Genomic DNA, 19,076 nt, shown 5'->3' on the forward strand with positions numbered 1-19,076 from the left:
CACTGAGACTGAGATCTAGAGTATAGGGTGGGATATAAATCCAATATCATCTTCTTCTTCTACATGACAAGTCCAAAGAATACAACAACAGAACACCACTTGGGGGGGGGGGGGTCACCTACAGCTCACTGTTCAAGCCGCTTCAACATATTATTAACAACTTACATCCCATGTTGGATATTAGTGACACTTCCCTCACACAGGCACTGGGGGCGGCTGATCTTTTTTTGCTCACAGGCAGCCTGCTAACCTAAAACTTCTCCTCATCCACAATTATACTTAATAGTACCTCAGACTCTGGTATCAAGGCCTGCAACAAACCAAGATGCCAACTTCGTTCTCATATAGATCCTAGCAGGACTTTTTTTTTTTAGCAGGAACACACAGGAAATGCCATTCCAGCTGACTTGACATCAGGGGGTGTGGCCTAATATGCAAATGAGTTCCTGCTGGGATTTTTGTACCAAAAAAGCCTTGGATTTTAGCAACACTATCAGTGGACCCAGCTACATCAGCCATACCATCGCGAGCTCATACTCCTGTTCTAATGTGGTTTATGCCATCAAGTGTCAGCAATGTCCTTCCACCCAGTGCCGGCCCTAGGGTGCATGGTGCCCCAGGCAGGCTTCCTGCCCGGCACCCCCCCCCCACCTCCTCCCTCCCACCCTCCTTCCGCCACGCTGCACGCAGCTCTTCATTGCGCACACCTCCCCCCAAAGCTCACCGTGACGAGGCTGGGCCCTACCGGCTTTGAGGCAGCCACGTGTTTTATGAAGCCAACACGGAAGGAGGCTTCTCCCCCCTCCTTTCCGGAACCGGAAGTGAGGGGCAGCGAAGCCTCCTCCAGTGCTGGCTTTAAAAAAATGTGTGGCTGCCTCAAAGCCGGTAGGGCCCAGTCTCTTCGCTACGAGCTTGGCAGGGGGAAGCGTGGCGGAAGGGAGGGGGCTGGTGGCGGTAGCAGCAGTGATGGTGGGGAGAAGCAAAGTAGGTGGTTGTCTTGGGCACCGGGAGGGGGGGAGCCCAATTTGGCGCCCCCTCCTGGTGCCCTAGGCAACCACCTAGTTTGCCTAGTGGGTGAGCCAGCCCTGTTTCCACCCTCTATATTGGACAAACAGGTCAGTCCCTCTGACAAAGAATAAATTGATATAAGTCTGACAGTAGAAACTAAAATGTTTAAAAACCAGCGGGGGAATATTTTAACCTTCCAGGACAATCAGTTGCTGACCTACGAGTGGCAGTTCTTTTACGAACCAATTTTGAAGGGAGATTCCTTAGAGAGTGCTGAATTTCAACGGCTAGTGTGCTCAAAACAATGCATCCTCCTGGACTGAATCAAGACCTAGGTATCCTGTCTCATTGCCAATGCTGATTTTTTCCCCATGCCTCTGCATATCACACCTAATCCAATCGTGCCTGCTGTTGTTATTCGCCTGCTATTGTCATTCAGCATCTGAAATCCCTCCACTCTTCAAGATTATAAGGACAGATGGATTCAGGGCTGGTGCATGGGAGTAGGAGGGGTGGGTGGCGGCCTGGGGTGTTACCCCACCTGGGGGCGCCACTAGGCACCCCCTTACCCACGCAGAGCGCTCCTTCAATCCTTCCTTGAAGGCAGGATCAGAGGAGCGCTTTCCCTCTGCAGTAAGCTCAGTGTGCTGTTTTAGCAGCGCCGGTTGCTTTTGGGTTAAAAGTGGCCGAGCGGCACCTTCCAAAGGTGCCGCTCGGCTGCTTTCAACCCAAAAGTGACCGGAGCTGCTAAAACAGCACACTGAGCTTGCTGCAGGGGGAAAGCGGTGTCACGGCAGCACTGTTGTGTGCTGCCCACTGCTCTCTCGTCCCTGCTGCCCTGTATGATGACATTACTATGCCACGCGTGCGATATAAGCTCCATAGGGGGAGCTTTGGAGGGGGGTGCAGCGCAGGGGGCTACCTCGAGTGGCAGAACCCTTAGTGCCAGCCCTGGATGGAGTCACATTCTAGCTGTATCTGCAAGAAGAGAGCAGTGACTCATGAAAGTTCTTACCCTGCCACAAAGTCTTGATCTTGAAGGTTCTAACAGGACTCATGCTCTTTTCTATAGCATTGAGAGCAGCTGAAAGGCAATAAAAGGAGGCTGGAGGAACTGCAGTGGAGGGAGATGGAGAAACCGATCTGCTTAGAAGCTAGGGGTGGGGGAGGATAGTTGTTCTCCCAAGGCAGCTATTAGTCAAAACTGCCTCTCCCCTACACACACCCCAGCACACAGTTTTCTGCATTGCTTCCTTAACAAGAGATTTACATATTCCAATTAGTGCTGGGAAAAGATCCAGCTAATGGCTAATGTTTCCATATGGCCATTTCCCACTTTTAAATACTAGTGAAAATCAATTTGCACCAAGCGCAGCCTAGTAGTCCAATTATGTTTACTTCCTCTATCCCGCCTGAGCCCTACAACAAACTGCAGGCTTCTTCAGCCTCCATCATACTCTGGATCTGCTCCCCCTCTATCCGCCCCCCCCCTTCATATTTGAACATCCAGCCTGCTGAGGAATTCTGCAGAGCTCAAAAACTCTGGGATTTAAAAGCATTCAGCTGCTGCTTTGCAGACTGCAACTGGCCACCAGTTTCTCCGTCTGCAATGCTAATCATTGGAAAGAGGCTTAGCAGAGGCGATTGATGTGCAGAAACAGAGGGAAAGAAACCGGGCAATTGGCTCTCAGCCAGCAAGAACAGATGTTATCTTGTCAAGCACAGCTGGAAGCCTCCCAGAAGCACTTGCCTTCTCTGGCCATTAACATTTCCCATGGCTCCAGCACAGCTGTTCTCTGCTTGCACAAGCTCTCTAGGAAAAAGATATTCACTCGATGAAGCTGGTACACAGGAACTGGCCCTGGAGCCTCAATATCAGTAATGTGACCGCTCCATTTTTAATCTAATCAACGGCCCTGCAAGGCTCCTCTTCTGAACAAGAATGGTTTGGCAGGAGAGAAAGTCTCAATGCATTTGAAAAGCCAGAGATCAGTTCTGGGTTGTAGCCCAGAAACGGTCCCAAAGATGTTGTATCCCATATTGGCAAAATAAAAAATAAGCATTGCAAAATCAAGTGTTTGTTTTTCACTAGGAATAATTAAGGATTGTTTTCAGTGGTTTAGTATGAGCAGCAGGCCAGGAGCACTCAGCACAAATGCAGTTTCTGTTTTGGCTCACTGCCTGCAGCTGAACCACAGCAGAGCACAATGTTGGCAGAAGAAAACATGAAAGTCAGCATGGGTTTGGGATGGCAGTGATTGGGTGGTTTTATGTTTGTTTGATTTTGTAAGAAGTGCTTCAAAACAGAGGCCGTCTATCTGAACTAGCGGAATTGGATTTTCAGTAGCAGCACTGTAAATGCCTACATTTTACCTTTGGCATACATCTGGGGCAGGGGACAGATAGAATTGGAAGCTAGCCAGGAGATCGTAAAGTTGTCTGGCAGTCAGAAGTTCTAGCTCTTTTTGCATTACACACCACTAAGTGACGAGTTTAGGCTTGCCAATCCCCAGATCCCAGCGGGGGTTCTTCTGCTTTCCCAGGCTCCTTCCTGCCCCCAGTCAGCTGGCTGGCGGGGGAAGCCCCACCCCCAGAGGACCATGTGCCTTTCCGCCTCCAGAGGCTTCAGTCTCCTATTGAAAGGCTTCCTCTTGGGATGGTGTGTCTGTATTACTTGGAAGAAGTTGGCAGCAACTCGTGAGTAGAGAGGCCAATCCCTCCCTTCAGAGTTGCTAGAAATGGGGGTGGGGGGGAGGGAAATGTCTGCTGGGCACTTCATTATTCCCTATGTGGAGATCGCTTCTCATAGGATATAATGAGGAATTGATCTGGAGGTTTCAGGGGCTCTGGGGAAGCTGTTTTTTGCGGTAAAGGCACCAAATTTTCAGTATAGTATCTAGTGCCTCTTCCCAAAGTACCCCCCAGGTTTCAAAATGATTGAACCAGGGGGTCCAATTCTGTGAGCCCCAAAAGAAGGTGCCCATATCCTTCATTATTTCCTATGGAAGGAAGGCATTTAAAAAGATGTGCTGTCCCTTTAAATGTGATGGCCAGAACTCCCTTGGAGTTCAATTATGCTTGTTACATCCTTGTTCCTGGCTCCACCCCCAATGTCTCCTGGCTCCACCCCCAAAGTCTCCTGGCTACACCCCCCAAAGTCTCCTGGCTCCACCCCCAAAGTCCACAGATATTTCTTGAATTGGACTTGGCAACCCTAGATGAGCTAGACTTGTTTTTAAGGCAAGAGACATTTCAGGGGTGGTTTGCCATTGCTTGTCTTTGCATCATGCCCCTGGTCTTCTTCGGAAGTCGCCTATCCAAATACTAGCCAAGGCCAACCCCGGCTTAGCTTCCAAGATCAGACTAGCGTGGGCTATCCAGGTCAGGGCATTAAAAAGAAATTTATCCTTTAATATATATCTCGGAAAGGACTGGGACCCTATAAATTTTAAGGCTGCGTTACAGAATGCCGGGCTCTTTTGGGGGGACATGATGCGATCTCACAAAGGAATTTCAAAGGGCGATTACAAAGCCCCCTTGCTTCCTACACTGCTTTTGAAAAACATGGTTGTATTTTGAAACCCCTGTTCCTTAAATCAGGCTTTCTTTTTTTAAAAAAAAAACACAGGAGATGAGAAAGGATCCTGGAGGAGAACTGTCCTTGCAAACCACCCCCCAGAAGGACATACTTTGGTGGGAGTACCGTTTCCTGCGCTTCTTCTCAGCCCTCTGGCCCAAGAAGAGGACATCCACACGCTCCTTCCATGCAGCGAAACTCCCTGCGTCATTCACGCCGCATCGAGGAAGACTCATCTGATGCACGGTGGAAGCATCCAGCTTACCACTGAGAGACAAGTGGGATACCCACTGAAATTCCCTGGAACAGAAGAGGAGAGAGCCAGGCATGGGCATTATTCCCAGGTGGGTCATTATTGCGTCTAGGAGTGGGATTGTCACTTGGGGGATGCAAGGAACTGAGCCAAAATCCTGGACAGACCTACATGGCCAGGAAAAAGAGGGTTATGCTTATTCAGGAGCAAGATTGGAGTTCAGTAGCACCATAAAGACCAAGAAGATGTCCAGGGCACAAGCTTTTGAGAGTTCCCTTCATCAGATGCTCTTGAAAACTTATTCCCTAGAAATGTGGTTGGTCTTTAAGGTGCTGTTGGACTCCATTCTTGCGCTTCTGCTATAGACTCAAACAGTGATGCACCTGAACTTATTCAGGAGGGGTAGGGTTGCCAATCCCTAGGTGGGGGCAGGGGGTTTCCCAGTTTGGAGGCCCTCCCCTTGCATCAGAAAGTGGGAGGGGGGAGAGGGAGGGAAATGTCTGCTGGGCACTCCATTATTCCTTTTGTTATTCCCTATGGAGACCAGAAGAAGTAAGAGCCTTGCGGGATGTTGCTCAGTTCAACAAGGCCTGTAAGTAGGTAAGACATCACTATTTCGACTCGCCTTCAACTGAATTTGTCGTAGTATAAGAGGATACTCAAGCAGGCTGAAGACCCTGGAATTAATGACACGAGCACCAAAACTGTTTTAACCATTTTAATTGTTTATTGTTTAATTTGTTCAGTATTTTAACTATCAAAGTCTAGAATTGTTTAAACCAGGGTGGGCAACGGTAGCTCTCCAGATGTTTTTTGTCTATAACTCCCATCAGCCCCAGTCAACGGTAGCTCTCCAGATGTTTTTGCCTACAACTCCCATCGGCCCCAGTCAATGGTAGCTCTCCAGATGTTTTTTGCCTACAACTCCCATCAGCCCCAGTCAATGGCCATGTTGGCCGGGGCTGATGGGAGTTGTAGGCAAAAAACATCTGGAGAGCTACCGTTGGCCACCCCTGGTTTAAATGTTTTAACTATCAAAGGCTAGAATTGTCTAAATGTTTTATTGTTGTGAGCCGCCCTGAGCCTGCTTCGGTGGGGAGGGCAGGATAAAGAAATAAATAGATAAATTCCAATAGGGTATAATGGATAATTGATCCACGGTTATCTAGGGCTCTGGGGCAGCTGCTTTTTGAAGTAGGAGCACCAGAATTGCAGCATAGTATCTGATGCCTCTTTTCAATATACCCTCCAAGTTTAAAAAAAAAAAATTGGACTGGATTGTCCAATTCTATGAGCCCCAAAAGATGGTGCCCTTATCCCTCATTATTTCCAATGGAAGGAAGGCATTTAAAAGGTGTGCAGTCCCTTTAAAAGTGATGCCCAGAACTCCATTTGGAGTTCAGTTATGCTTGTCACAACCTTGCTCCTGGCTCCACCCCCAATGTCTCCCAGATGTACATCCAATGTCTCCTGGCTCCACCCCCAAAGTCCCCAGATACTTCTTGAAATGGACTTGGCAACCGTAAGGAAGGGCCATAGCTCAGATATGGAGCACCTGCTTTGTGTGCAGAAGGTTCCAGGTGCAAATTCCTGGTATCTCCTCTTAAATGATCTCAGGCAGCAGGGTGCTGGAAGGAAACCTTGGAGAACCAATGCCGGTCAGAGTAGGCAAGACTTAGTTAGCTATGTATGATCTGACTTCATTTCTGGCACAGCAGCAATGGAAGAAAACAAATCTAGAAATGCTAAAGAACTTTAAAAAAAAAAGTGCTCCTTGTAGTTCTGGATTTTAACTTCTGTTTCAACATCAAGTTGCTGTTCTATTGTTAAATTAGGGTGGTTGCATCCCAGGATCATTTGGAAAACACCTCCTCCCCCCCCACCCCCTCCCACCCCCCGCTGTGACGTGTTTGAGCTCTTTACGTTTGCTCTAATTGGGGTCTACGGGACATGTGAATTAGACAGTCCAATTGAAACACAGACTGGTACAAAGGGAGGGCTGGACAGTACAGAAAGATCCTCAGGGAGCGATCAACCATACATGGAGCAGGATGTGAAATCAAGAACTAAAAAAGGTAAAGGTAGTCCCCTGTGCAAGCACCAGTCATTTCTGACTCTGGTGTGATGTCACACCACCGTTTCTGACTCTGGTGTGATGTCACATCACAACATTTTATTGGCAGACTTTTTTGTTATGGGGTGGTTTGCCATTGCCTTCCCCAGTCATCTACACTTTCCCCCCAGCAAGCTGCGTATTAATTTTACTGACCTCGGGAAAATGGAAGGCTGAGTTAACCTTGAGCTAGCTACCTGAACCCAGCTTCCACTGGGATCAAACTCAGGTCATGAGCAGAGCTTGGACTGCAATACTGCAGTTTACTACTCTGAGCCAAGGGGCTCTTCGAAATCAAGAATTAGCTCTTCAAATAAAGCATTCTGGCAGCCGGGTGGGGCCTGGAGGTGGACTCTAAACAAAAACTAATTTCAAAAGTGCCAAGAGGGGAAGAGGGAAATGGCACTGCCTCCTTGGTTCTTCTGGCAACTGGACTGAAATTTTTAAAAAGCCAGGTTTTTCCCCTCCCTGGTCAGTTGATAACCCATATATAAACAATCTTCTGTTTTCTAGCAAACCAGTATGTATTATCACTGTGGGACTGCTGGATTTCCATATGGGTGAAGGCAGGGAAGGAGGGGGAGAGAACAGAGGGAGTATTTGAAGATGGCCAGAATCCAGAATGTAGCAATGGCATCTATGGAATCTTCCAGCTGGCCCCGAATCGCTGCTGCTTTTGTAGAGCTCTCCAAGAGGAGTCCCAGCCATACAAGGGAAACAATCAAGGCAGCGTGCAAAACGGTGCCAGCGGAAACAGGCTCTCCCTGTGCTCCTAAGCTAGCTCCACGGCTAAGGGCCAAATCATTTCTAAAGAATCACGTTCATGGACCAAATTAGATTGGCCAAGACAAAGGGCTCAAAAAAAAAGGATTGCATGGCAGGCAAGGGAGGGGTGTTAAATACACCTGCCATTTCCCCTTTCCCACAACTATGTTTCTGATATGGTAAATACACATCAGGGAATCTCAGCTGGGGAGAAGGTATGGTTGGGGAAGGGAATGCAGAGGGGGGAAGTTAAGTCCCCATTCTCTTCTATAAATCTCACCTTCCTCACTGGCTAAAAAAACCCTTGGATTCCACAGTCATTAGATATTGGAAGAAGAAGATATTGGATTTATATTCTGTCCTCCACTCCGAATCTCAGACTCTCAGAGTGGCTCACAATCTCCTTTACCTTCCTCCCCCACAACAGACACACTGTGAGCTGGGTGGGGCTGAGAGGGTTCTCACAGCAGCTGCCCTTTCAAGGACAGCCTCTGCCAGAGCTATGGCTGACCCAAGGCCATTCCAGCAGGTGCAAGTGGAGGAGTGGGGAATCAAACCCGGTTCTCCCAGATAAGAGTCCACACACTTAACCACTGCACCAAACTGGCTAGGAAAGCATCATGATCACCATCCACCGCTATCACAACTGGCCTCTGTACATTTCTTCATTCAATCTGAATTTTACTTAACCACTTCTCACCTTGTATTTCTTGCACCTGACAGCCTTTTGATCCTGCCGTTTCTGTTTGTTTCCTCTGCCTAGGGCTGATGACCCACTAACTGTGTCTGATGAGATGGACTCTGGCCCTCAAGAGCTTATGCCGGAATCCAAAGTTTATAAGGAGAAGGATTGGATTCATACCCCACCCCTCACTTGGAGTCTCAGAACAGTTTACCGTCTTCTTTCCCATCCTCTCCATACAACAGGCACTCTCCGTAGGCAGGTGGGGCCGAGAGAGCTCTTTTGAAAACTACTCTAGAGAGAGCAGCTCTTTTGAGAACTGTGACTGACCCAAGGTCACTCAGAAGGTGCATGTGAAGAAGAAGTGGGGAATCAAACTCAATTCTCCCAGATTAGAATCCACACCAGGTTGCCAGGTCTGTGTTGGAAAATACCTGGAGACGTTGGGGTGGATCCAGGAGGGGGTGGGGTTTGAGGAGGGAAGGGACCTCAGGAGGGTCACAGAGTCCACCCTTCAAAGCAGCCGTTTTCTCCAGCGGAGCTGATCTGTGCCAGCTGGAAATCAGTTGTAAAAGCAAGAGGATTCCAGGTCCCACCTGGAGGCTGGCAGCAACCCTAGTCCACACACTAAGCACTACACCAAAATGAAACCTCAAGACTTACTACGACAGATAGTCACAGCAAATGCCCTGAAACAGGAAAACTGACTGATCTTTGAGGTAAACCTCAGAGAAAAATATTTATTGATTGATTTTATGAATGGTTCACAAACTTACTTGGATGAAATGGTCTATACTATGCATAGTTTATGGCAAGTAGGATCCTATTAGCTAATTTCTATACCGCTTAATGTGTCACATGCAGGGCTTTTTTGTAGCAGGAACTCCTTTGCGTTTTAGGCCACACACCCCTGATTTAGCCAATCCTCCAAGAGTTTACAGGATTCTTAGTCCAGGGCCTATTGTAAGCTCCAGGAGGATTGGCTACATCAGGGGTGCATGGCCTAATATGCAAAGGCTCTGTTTCAGTTATTTCTGGGGGTTCCAGACACCTAAAATCCAAATGCTTTGGTTATGGAAGTCCCACTGTGTTGACTCACTCTGTATAATCCGTCCTGAGCTCCTATGAGAAAGGTGGACTATAAATAACATAAATAAATAACATTTTCAAATTCACAATTTTTCCTGCCCAGTGTGAACCCCAAAGCAGCTTACAACGTTCTTTTTTTCCCCCTCACAACAACTCTGTGAGGTTGGTTAGTCTGAAAATGGGTGACTGGGCAGAGGTCAGGTCACCCTGAAAGCTTCCATAGCAGAGTGGTAGGTCCTGGTATGATGCCAAAATCCAGAGTTACTATGGTTATCTGACAGGTGGTGCCATTATTGCATAGCACTACTGAGGGAGAATGGATTCTCTGGGCCTGGAACTGGCGGGAGGTCTGAAGGCAGAAAGGGTCAGGAAACTCTTGAGGGAAGGCCCAAAGCTCTATGCCTAACCTCCAGCTTCCCCTGTAGAATATCCCTGTTTCAGTCTCTGACAGCTCCACTTAAATGGCTTTCACCAATGCTGACAAAGATCCCTGCAGAAGATTGTGGGGAACCACAACCAGTCAGAGCTAGAAGGATTTGGCTACACTGGAGAGCCAGTGTAGTGTACTAGCTGGACTAGGATCTGAGAGTTCAGGATCGAATCTTCCCTCTGCTCAGGCCCTGTGATTCTCAGTCTAACCTGCCTCACAGTGTTCATGTGAGAATAAAAACCAGAAGTGGAGGGAAGGATGCTGTGAGCCTCAAAGAACCAGACTCAACATTGTGATGATATCAGAACCAACCCCCCCCCCCCCAAGCCTTACCGGACAGCTTTGGAGAACACCACCGGTCGTGTTCCTGGATGACTGGATTCCAAGTAGCCGTATTTCTCAAGGAACCTCTGAAATAAAAAAGAAATTTTATTTTTTAAAACATGTCCCCGGGTGACTGGCCTTTCTGCAAATGGAGGGTAGAAACCTCCTGATCTGGTGGGGCTCTCTCTCGGCTTGGCTTCGCGAACGAAGATTTAAGAAGGGTGCAATAGTCCACGTCTGCTGCAGGCTCGCTGGTGGCTGACAAGACCAATGCGGGACAGGCAGGTCCGGCCACAGTGGCTGCAGGGAAAAGTCTGATTTAGGGTTGGTGCTGTAGCAGTGCGATTCTTCCTCAGTCTCCTTTTGTCCTCAAGACCAGCTATGCGTGCGTTCTCAAAGGAAGAGACAGCCTGGTGGATGGTGTGTCTCCATGCTTTGCGATCTGAGGCTAGGTCAGATCACTGGTGATGGTTGATGCGACAGGTGCCAAGGGATTTCTTCAAGGAGTCCTTGTACCTCTTCTTTGGTGCCCCTCTATTTCGATGGCCAGTGGAGAGTTCGCCATACAGGGCAATCTTGGGAAGGCGGTGGTTTTCCATCCTAGAAATATGCCCTGCCCAGCGCAGCTGCGTCTTCAGCAGCAGTGCCTCGATACTGGTAACCTCCGCCCGCTTGAGGACTTCAGTGTTGGTCACAAAGTCACTCCAGTGGATGTTGAGGATGGTGCGAAGTCAGCGCTGATGAAAGCGCTCGAGGAGTCGCAGGTGATGACGGTATAAAACCCACGATTCAGAGCCGTAGATGAGGGTTGTCATCACAACCGCTTTGTAAACATTGATCTTTGTGCCTTTTTTCAGATGCTTGTTGCTCCACACTCTTTTGTGCAGTCGGCCAAATGCACGGTTTGCCTTTGCCAGCCTGTTGTCAATCTCCTTGTCGATCTTGGCATCTGAGGAGATGATGCACCCCAGGTAGCTGAACTGCTGGACTGTCTTCAGAACTGATTCACCCACAGTGATGCAGGTTGGGGCTACAGGTAGGTGAATGCTCTTGGTCAACACTAAAGGGGAACAGAGTCTCTTTGGAAAGCCAACTCTAAGTCAAATCAGGAGAAACGTTGGAGGATCTGGGATGAGATCCCTTAATATATTTCTAATTGTTAAATAGCAATTATGGGTGGGGGAGAAGCAATTTGGATTAGGACCATGGGGGATAACCTATTCCCATCACATCAGTTTCTAGACCTCAATCCCTCTCCTTTCCACCAGGTTACCAAGCTCCCGCCAGGCCAGGGGATCCCCAGTCTGGAGGGCCCCAACCTGCTGGCACTGAAGGGATCCCCATCCCTGAAGAGCCCTGTCACCACATGATGTCCCCGGTATGATGGCATCACCCAGAAGTGACATTATTGCACTGGGGATGCCATGCCAGGGATGGTCTAGGACTTGTGGAAAAACTCTATGATACCATAGAGTTTTATTGTGAGTCCTAGAGTGTCCCTGGCACGATGTTAGTGGTACAATGACATCACTTCCAGGTGATGTCATCACACCCTGCACGCTTTGTGCACAAGAGAGAACAGTCCCTCGCCGCAGCAGCAGAGGGACTTGGCAACCCTACTCCTCACCCTGGCCCTGGGAGCTGCTGTTTGGCCCAGTGAGGGAAACATAGTGACACTGTTTACCTTTCCATTACATTTTAACCCGACTCCTCTTCCAAGGACCTCAGAGTGGCAGACAACAGTTTCCTTTCCTCTTTTTATCCACAGATCAACCCTGTGAGGTAGGCTAGGCTGAGAGCACACAACTATCCTGAGGTCACCCAGTCACCCAATTGGAATCTCTCAGATCCTATCACACGCCTGCTATTGTCATTCACCTGCTATTGTCGTTTGCCTGCAAATGTCGTTTGGCATCTGAAATCACTCCGCTTTCCAAGACAGATGGAGTCACATTCTAACTGTATCTGAAGGCAAGAGCAGTGACTCACGAAAGCTCATCCCTGCCACAATTTTTTTTTAGTTTTGAAGAGGCTACTGGACTCTTGCTCTTTTCTACTGCTAAAGGTCCCTGTGCAAGCACCAGTCATTTTCGACTCTGGGGTGACGTTGCTTTCACAATGTTTTCACGGCAGACTTTTTTACAGGGTGGTTTGCCATTGCCTTCCCCAGTCGTCTACGCTTTTCCCCCAGCAAGCTGGGTACTCATTTTACCAACCTCGAAAGGATGGAAGGCTGAGTCAACCTGGAGCTGTCTACCTGAGCCAGCTTCCGCTGGAATCGAACTCAGGTCGTGAGCAGAGGGCTCCGACTGCAGTACTGCAGCTTCACCGATCTGTGCCACGGGGCTCTTTTCTACTGCTACAGACTAACATGGCTACCCATCTTGATCTGTCTCAGATCCTAGTGAGATACTCTAAACACCAGGGCTTTTTTTTGTGTGTGGGGGGAAAGTGGTGGAACAGAGTTCCAGAATTTCTTTGTGGAAACAAAATTCTCAAAAAATGTTTAAAAGTTCATGAGGGACATCCATGTGTTTCTCTCTTGAGAGTTCCAGGAAAAAAAGCCCTGCTAAACACTCCGCTACGCCATCTGAAAGCAAACAGGCAACCTACGTGTTTTACCCATTCAGGCAAATACCAACTCGAGGTAGGGATTGACCGTTGGATCACGGCATGAGGGAAAGGGTTAAACTCCTCCTTCTCTATATCACAGCTCTAATCTAATTACCACCCCCCAGTATTGCCATTTTTCACCAGCGATCTGATCATGAGCCTGTCAGGGTCTCGTCTCACACAATTTGCCTACTTAGCACCCTGAACCCGAGCCTCCCATCCAGACAACACTGACTGCAATCACGCACACTAAATAATGCACTTCCAATTCAGTGTGCACTTTCCAACTGGATTTTACTGTGTGAACTGGCAAAAGCCAGTTAGAAAGTGCATTGAAAGTGGATCAAAAGTGTGTGTGTGTGTGTGTGATCGCAGCCCTTGTTTCCCTTGCTTTTCAGACACCTTTTGCTCATGCCAGGAGGCCAAGAATCAGCTGCCATTCCAAGTTTGCCTTTACAATGAATTCAGCGGTGAGCCAACCCCGCCCCACCTCGTTCTGGCGTCTGCGTCTGTACCAGCTCTGTTCTCCAAGGCACTCCCGTATCAGCATTTCAGCTCAGATGCCTGGAATAAACAGAGCCCAGATGCAACAGTGGGAAAAAACAGATTCCAACAGGGACAGACAATAGAATTTCAGCCACAGTGTTCTGCCAGAGGTCACCCTTCCCTCAGAAAGGCCATAACCCTGTTTGATGCAATAGGCACACCTGAAACAATGTTCTTTGTTTTCATTTATGTTATCGTGATGCATTCCTTCTTCATGGATAATACCAGTTGAGGGGTAGGGACAGATCAGGAGGATATCAAAATGTGCCTGTAGGGCATGCACCAAATATAGTTTTGCCAAGGGTCAGACTAATACAGATTTTTTAAAAAGAAAAAAAACACACTTAAATTATATCCACCCACAGTTAGATTTTTCCTATTCTCCACAATACACCAATTCACATTTGTGAGAAATTATAACAGTTTGAATGAGACTGAAAACTCTTCTCAGCAAACTTTAGCTGGACACTCTTTTTCTGTCTCGTCAAAACCCTAAATGTTCTTTTGCATATTGCTCAATTCCCAGTAGTAATGTACGGCTGTGAGAGTTGGACCATAAGCAAGGCCGAGCACAGAAGAGTAGATGCTTTCAAATTGTGGTGCTGGAGAAGACCCTTGGGAATATCTTGGACTGCAAGAAGATCAAATCAGGCAGTCCTCAAGGAAATCAACCCTGACTGTTCCCTCGAAGGTCAGATGGTGAAGATGAAGCTCCAATACTTTGGTCACCAAATAAGAAGGGAGCACTCCCGGGAGAAGACCCTGATGCTAGGAAAGACAGAAGGCAAAAGAAGAAGGGGACTGCAAAAGATGAGATGGCTGGACAGCGTTACTGATGTAACTAACATGAATTTGAGCGGACTTCAGAGGATGGTGGAAGACAGGAGGGCCTGTCATCATGACTTGGTCCATGGGGTCACAAAGGAGATTTTTTTTTTAAGCAAACGTGTTTGGGAATCCCACCCCCCTCCCCACTCCTGAATTCAGCTCTAGTGTAGGCAGTCAGAACCAAACGCTAGCTATAAGCTCAGATAACATCAATAGGCTGATTTTTCTCTGAACCCCTGAGGCAAACTGATTCAATCTTCCCAGCTTTAAACGAACAAAACCAACAGGCTTGAAAGGTTCTGCCATCGTCTTCAACTGCTTTCTCAAGACCAAAAGCTTAATTCTCCTGGGTTTTTTTCCCTCCTCCTTTTCTCACAGCTGCAAAAGAGGAAATGCCGTTTTCTATAGAATATTCCCCAAAGAGCAGGAAACGAAGAGAAAAGCATTATGGAAATATGTGCCTGGGTCTCTTCCGGGTTGCTACCCCCTCTCCCCTTTCGCCCTGCAGGTTGGAATGGGAGCAAAAACACAGCAAAAGAAAAAAGGAAAATGAAAAGTCAAATGGCAAAGGCTATCCTTAGAAAACCACATGTCAAGGCATGTTAAGAGAGCCTTCTTGTGTGCGAAGCCGTCTGTCAGGCATTGATCAAAGAAGAATGACCGATGAAAAGCTGGATCTAATATTGCAGCAGCGAGTATTTGTTCTTTTTAAGGAACACAATGTGCCAAAACGTTAGTGCCAGGCCAAAAAAAAAAAGTCTTTAATAGGAAGCTGAGTCAGACTATTGGTCCATCCAAGTTAGAATTGCCTGACTCAGACCGGCAGCAGCTTTCCAAGATCTCAGGCAAAGATCTTTCCCACCACCTGCAATGCAATCCTTTTGGTGGAAGGAAGAGGAGAAAGGTGGCTTTCCTTGCTGGGAAACTCCCTTAGACTAATGGCTCCCTAGAAAGAACTCGGTATTAGCTGCCACCACTCAGGGTACTCCCTGAGGACATCTAGACTCACCCTCTGAGAAGAGTTCCTTCTAGTACAGTACTGGATCAATAAAGAAAGAACAGGGTGCAGGGCTTTTTTTGTAGCAGGAACTCCTTTTGCATATTAGGCCACACACCCTGATGTAGCCGATCCTCCTGGAGCTTACAGTAGGTCCTGTACTAAGAGCCCTGTAAGCTCTTGGAGGATTGGCTACATTAGGGGGTGTGTGGCCTAATATGCAAAGGACTTCCTGCTCCAAAAAAAGAGCCCTGACAGGGTGTAAACTCTGGATAATACCTTATGGAAGACTATGTACTTATGTCAGTCCTATCCAAAAAAATCTGGCAGCTGCTGTCCAGGATCCCAAGCAGAGTCTTTCACATCATCTACTGCCTGGTCCATTTAAATGGAGATGCTGGGGATTGAACCCATGCCATTGAACCTTCTGCATGCCAAGCAAATGCTCTTCCAATGAGCCAATGCTCTTCCAATGAGCCACAGGCATTCCCAGTGATTGAACCCAGAGCTCCTTTTGCTGAAGATCCAAAGACTGAACTTGGGACCTTCTGGACGTGTCGCATATGCCACTGATCTCTGCAAACATATAAAGTTGCCATACACAGTCATACACACCACTGGTCCCTTGGGACTCTGTACAGTCTGCTCCCGCTAAGGAAGGATCCCAAGATGAGAAAAACACATGAATCTTCCTTATACTCAGGGCTTTTTTGTAGCAGGAACTCTTTTGCATATTAGGCCACACCTCCCTGATGTAGCCAATCCTCCTGAAGCTTACAGTAGACCCTGTAAGAAGAGCCCTGTAAAATCCTGGAGGATTCGCTACATCAGGTGGGTGTGGCCTAATATGCAAAGGAGCTCCTGCTGAATCAGACCATTGGTTCATCAGGGATACTATTGTCGGATCAGGCTGGCAGCAGCTCTCCAGGGTCTTGGGCAAGGGGACTCCCATATTACCTAAGATGACCTGATCCTTTTTCAAACTGGATATGCTGGGGATTGAACCTGGGCCCTTTCGCATGCCAAGCAGAGGAAATGGCTACTGCCTGAGATGCTTTAATAGGACAGACCAGGGTTTGAAGTTGGGATTTCCTGCATGCAGAGCTTGTGCTCTACCACAAAGTCACCATCCTACAAACTCCTACAAAATTAGCAAAGTAAATTTAAACAAGACAGTTGCAATGTGCCACATGTAGGGTCATCAATGAAAAGTTCTTGGAAATATCCACTGATTCAACATGTGGCCTCTCCAGTTGCTGTCTAGGGTGAATCACCTTGATCGTATTACTCCCGTTTTGATCCAGCATTACCAGCTTCTCGTTTCATTTCCAGGCTCATCTCCAAGTGCTGTTTTTGACCTTTACTGTCTGAAGCCATGGAGGACCAGGATACTGGAAGGACCATTTCAGATTTAAAACGCCACTGCCACTGGAAGTTTATCTTATATCAACATTCAGCAGGGCCTTTTCTGTGGCAGCCCCAAAGGCCTTCCTCCATGATGCTCATACAACAGTGAAAATATTTCTTGTTTGTTAGGCTAGTGATCAATATTGCTGGGTGGCTGGATGCAGATTTGGGGGAGGGAGTGCCAGTTTGTTGCTTTTGTTACATTTTAATATATTTTCTTGTGAACCGAATATGAGATTTCAGAATAATTCAAGCTGCTTTGTGGGCCTGTTCCCCGGAAAAAAGCAGTATGTAAAAATTTTAACAAGACACAGAATGAAAACTACTTAACCTTAAAGTTTGCTCATTGAACCATGAGAAAAGATACATAGGGCCGTTTAGCACAGCTATTAAAAAGGACACTATACTAAGACAATCCCGCCACCACCACTGCTAACAGCAGATGTCTTCTTTTCAGCCAGGTTTGGTCCTACAATTTGTTTTCAGTTCCAGGGTCCTGCACACACAGTTAGCCAACACAGCAGTTTGGGTTTGTAGAACCAGAGTGTGAACATAAAACTGGATGAACCCTGGGCTGCCAAAGGACCCCTCCCAATCTGGTCTGATCCTGCACTTTTAACTGTGACTTGATACCCAGTTAAGGGCAGAAGGAGCTTTTAAAGGCATTGGGAGAAATGCCAGCAAAGTGTGCAGGTTTTCACATCGCCATGCTTCTCAAAGGCACCAGAGCAGGAGCTAGTAAAAAAGTTGGCAGCTCCAACTGGAAGTCCCTCCCCCCCCCCTCGCCCCCCAGTCAGTGCATTTGCAGCCATTGTGGAAAGGTCTCCCCAGAAGCAGTTGGCCAACGGTGGAAAGAGGAACCAGATCTAGAAGGACCTTTTATCTGATCCAGCAGAGTTCTTCTACCATTCGCCATGATGACGTTTGGCCATGGAACCTCCATGGCCAGAAGCAGTGCATCTCAGAACACTGGCCAGCAGAGGGCAGGCGGCTGCAGCCTGTCAACTCCAGGAATCTCCGGACTTTGGTCCCATCCGGCTGCGCTGAGCATTCTGAGCGGAGTGGATCCTTTTGTTTTTTTGGTTTTAAAGCCAGGAAGGGGGATCCGCCTTGGAGATTGCAAAGAGCATCTCTGAGCATGCACAGAACGCCTCCTTCCCTTCCCCTCTGAGCAGCCACAAAGCACCCCCCTCCAACACAGAGAGAGCCTAATTTTGGAACTTGAACTTAACCCCTGCCTTCCCGGCTGGGCTTTGTGGAGCCCCTCTCCCTCCCTCCCTCCCTCCGCTCACCTCTGCCTCTGGGAGCCTGTAGGGCTGCAGCCTTCCGAGGCTGGCCCCGGCGCAGAGCTGGAGCAGGGGCATCATCCAGAGGAGCGGCGGGAGCAGGGAGAAGGAAGGGGCCATCCTCGCCCAGCCGGCGCCGCTCGCTCTGCCAGCCCAGCCGAGGAGCTGCTCCGGAGCCGGGAAGCGCAGCCCAGATCCTCTCCTTCCCTCCCATCCGGCTGGGCTGGCTGAGTGAGCACGCCCAGTCGGGGACAGGCGGCAGCTGGCGGGGAGAGAGAGGCAGCAAGAACCACCCCTGCAGTTGCCGCCGCCGCCTCCCTTCCTCTGTCTCCCCCTCCTCTCTTTCTTGAGGCTCTTTCTTTAAAAGTTGCTTTTTGACCAGTTTTCCACAAGACCTTTTATCCTGGTTTAGCCCTGTCCCCAAACCGATATTCTAAACCAGCTCTACGATTCTATGACTTGAGTGTAGAATCTCATCTTGGGGACAGGGTTAAACCAGGATGAAAGGTCTAGTGTGGAATTGGTCTTTTCTCTTGGAGAAAAGAGCGCCTTCCCTCCGTGGAGCGGAGGTGCCTTGAAGAGCGGCCTGCAGCAGGCAGAAATTCAAAGGGTGCTGCTAACACACTCATAATCACCCTCTCTCCGCCTGTGGTCATTTAGTGGCATTTGATTTGATGGCTGATAGGGATGAGATCATTTTAGCTGACAAGCCGGACTTTGGTTTAGGCTTTCTTTTTTTTAAATGCTGGATTGAGTTGTTTTAGGCTAAGGCTTGACTTGATTTTTGGATGTGTTTGTTTTATTATTTATTTATTTGCAAACTTTAGCTAATGGATTAAACACATAAGAACATAAGAGAAGCCGTGTTGGATCAGGCCAATGGCCCATCCAGTCCAATACACACACACACATATATATACACATATACACACACACACACTCTTTAGAACCAAACAAGGAACCCAATGTTAAAACACTTAAAACGGAGCTAAAATACAGATACGGTACTATAAAATGCAGGCTCATAGAAACAGCAATCAAAACAATGGGCAGGAAGGAGGAATCACTGAGGGAATGCCAGAAGAAACACAAAAGTCTTCACCCACTGGCAGAGGACGGCAACAGGAGGGGACAGCTGAATCTCTTGGGGGAGATGGT

General features: G+C 48.1%; 1 protein-coding gene across 1 annotated transcript in view; it reads right to left on the reverse strand.

The window, feature by feature from the left end:
- Positions 1–18,017, reverse strand: part of MMP28 (matrix metallopeptidase 28) — a 30,262-nt gene extending 12,245 nt beyond the window's left edge. Inside the window, exons 1-3 of the mRNA XM_060259453.1 lie at positions 17,925–18,017; positions 10,251–10,327; positions 4,698–4,885 (exon numbers count right to left, since the gene is read on the reverse strand). Of these exons, the coding sequence (XP_060115436.1) occupies positions 4,698–4,885; positions 10,251–10,327; positions 17,925–17,999 (340 nt within the window). The 5' untranslated portion in view covers positions 18,000–18,017. The remainder of the gene's footprint in view (positions 1–4,697; positions 4,886–10,250; positions 10,328–17,924) is intronic.
- Positions 18,018–19,076: the final 1,059 nt, after the last annotated feature.

The sequence above is a fragment of the Heteronotia binoei genome, chromosome 18 (genome assembly GCF_032191835.1).
Source record: "Heteronotia binoei isolate CCM8104 ecotype False Entrance Well chromosome 18, APGP_CSIRO_Hbin_v1, whole genome shotgun sequence".
Classification (NCBI taxonomy): domain Eukaryota; kingdom Metazoa; phylum Chordata; class Lepidosauria; order Squamata; family Gekkonidae; genus Heteronotia; species Heteronotia binoei.